Source organism: Oryx dammah, unplaced genomic scaffold (genome assembly GCF_014754425.2).
Source record: "Oryx dammah isolate SB20612 unplaced genomic scaffold, SCBI_Odam_1.1 HiC_scaffold_29, whole genome shotgun sequence".
Classification (NCBI taxonomy): domain Eukaryota; kingdom Metazoa; phylum Chordata; class Mammalia; order Artiodactyla; family Bovidae; genus Oryx; species Oryx dammah.
In genome coordinates, this window is record NW_024070213.1 from 58567020 (window position 1) to 58569038 (window position 2019).

The following is a 2019-nucleotide window of genomic DNA, read 5'->3' on the forward strand; positions in this document are numbered from 1 at the left end:
ACTGCGACCTTTAAGTAGTCTTAAAATTCAGTCATTTACTTTGTATCTGCTGGCAATCTAAGTTTGCCAAGCTAAGTTTTACTAAACAAGATTACTGAAGCCCTTAATATCACCAAACTAAGATACCAAAATTGCTTCCAAAATGTCATTTATTGAAATATTTGTGCTCTCACAATCATGACATTTTTGCATTTATTGCATAAATAATGAGTAGGTATACAGAAGTGATACTTGCAAACATGAAAGGCATTTGTGTTTGAAGGCACTGTATAAGTTTCATAAGGAAAAGATCTAATTCCAGCATTTGTATGAATTAGTAATTTTTGAGGTTAAAATAAATAATGATTATAGAATAGCTTTGTGACTCCTATACTGAAAGAGATTACTTGTAACTAGGGTGACAGCCAAGAGTTCATTTGCTTATTTTGCCTTGTACCTCTCAGCAGGTTTCTGCCATGGGTGACAAGGAAACATGCAACCACTCAGAAGTGACTGACTTCATTCTTGTTGGCTTCAGGGTCCGCCCAGAGCTCCACATTCTCCTTTTTTTCCTATTTCTGCTTGTCTATGCCATGATCCTTCTCGGGAACATAGGCATGATGGTCATTATTATGTTTGATCCTCGGCTGAACACACCAATGTATTTCTTCTTAGGCAACCTCTCCTTCGTTGATCTCTTCTATTCATCTGTTATTGCACCCAAGGCCATGATCAACTTCTGGTCTGAGAGCAAGTCCATCTCCTATGCAGGCTGTGTGACCCAGTTCTTTCTCTTTGCTCTCTTCATTGTGACTGAGGGGTTTCTCCTGGCAGCCATGGCTTATGACCGCTTCATTGCCATCTGCAACCCACTCCTCTACACTGTCCAGATGTCAACACGTCTCTGTGTTCAGTTGGTGGCTGGTTCCTATTTTTGTGGCTGCATCACCTCAGTTCCTCAGACCATCATGACATTTACTTTATCCTTTTGTGCTTCTCGGACCATTGACCATTTTTACTGTGATATTCGCCCCCTTCAGAGACTATCTTGTTCTGATCTCTTCACCCTTAAAATGGTTTCTTTCACCTTCTCTGGCCTCATTGTCTTCCCTACCATCATAGTTATTATTGTTTCTTATTTGTATATTGTGTCCACAGTTCTAAAGATACCATCCACCAAGGGACGTCAGAAAGCCTTCTCCACTTGCAGCTCCCACCTGGGAGTTGTGAGTGTACTGTATGGTGCTGTCTTTTTTATGTATCTCACTCCAGACACATATCCTGAACTCAGTAAAGTGGCTTCCTTGTGTTACACCCTACTCACTCCCATGTTGAATCCTCTGATTTACTCTCTGAGAAACAAAGATGTAAAAGAAGCGCTATATAAACTTTTGGAGAAGAAAAGAACTGTTCTGTGATCATTATTTCTCTTCCACTAATGAGTGGTGTCTGTTTATTTTGTACTCTTCTTGTCATCAAAGGGATTATTCTCTTGAGTATCATAAAAATATTATCAAAAACTTTTTAAAGGTAATATATCCTTTCCATATATTACTTTTTTTTTCATGTGAGCACTGTCAAACCTAAATGTCCTAGATATTGGAGATTATCTGGACACGGAGAAGCATTTTTCATGGTGAATCTTCAGACTAATCTCAAATAAAATTTTATTTCACAAAATTTATTTCTATTTTTATGGCAAACTGCTGGACACTATTTTAATATATTATTACAGTGGTTAAGCAATTATTTTGTATGGTGTTAGTCTTTAGAATTGGTCCTTCCCTTACACACAGCCCCTGGTGACTCAGACCATAAAGTATCTGCCTGCAATGCAAGAGATCCAGGTTTGATCTCTGGATTGTGAAAATCTCATGAGAATGAGTGGCTACCCACTCTAGTATTTTTGCCTGGAGAATTCCATGGACAGAGGAACCTGGCAGGCTATAGTCCATGGGGTTACAAAGAGTAAGAGTGACCAACTGAGTGACCAACAGATTTTACACACAATCAATCATTGGACATTGACAAGAATGTCCA

General features: G+C 38.8%; 1 protein-coding gene across 1 annotated transcript; it reads left to right on the top strand.

Moving 5' to 3' along the window:
* The first annotated feature begins 398 nt into the window (after window positions 1-398).
* Window positions 399-1397, top strand: LOC120857347 (olfactory receptor 9K2-like). Its single transcript, XM_040232799.1, has one exon. The coding sequence runs from the start codon at window positions 456-458 to the stop codon at window positions 1395-1397; it is 942 nt and encodes a 313-aa protein (XP_040088733.1). The 5' UTR covers window positions 399-455.
* Window positions 1398-2019: the final 622 nt, after the last annotated feature.

Excerpts from the sequence above, each read along its gene's own strand:
- LOC120857347 (XM_040232799.1), top strand. The coding sequence starts at position 456 with ATGGGTGACAAGGAAACATGCAACCACTCAGAAGTGACTGACTTCATT.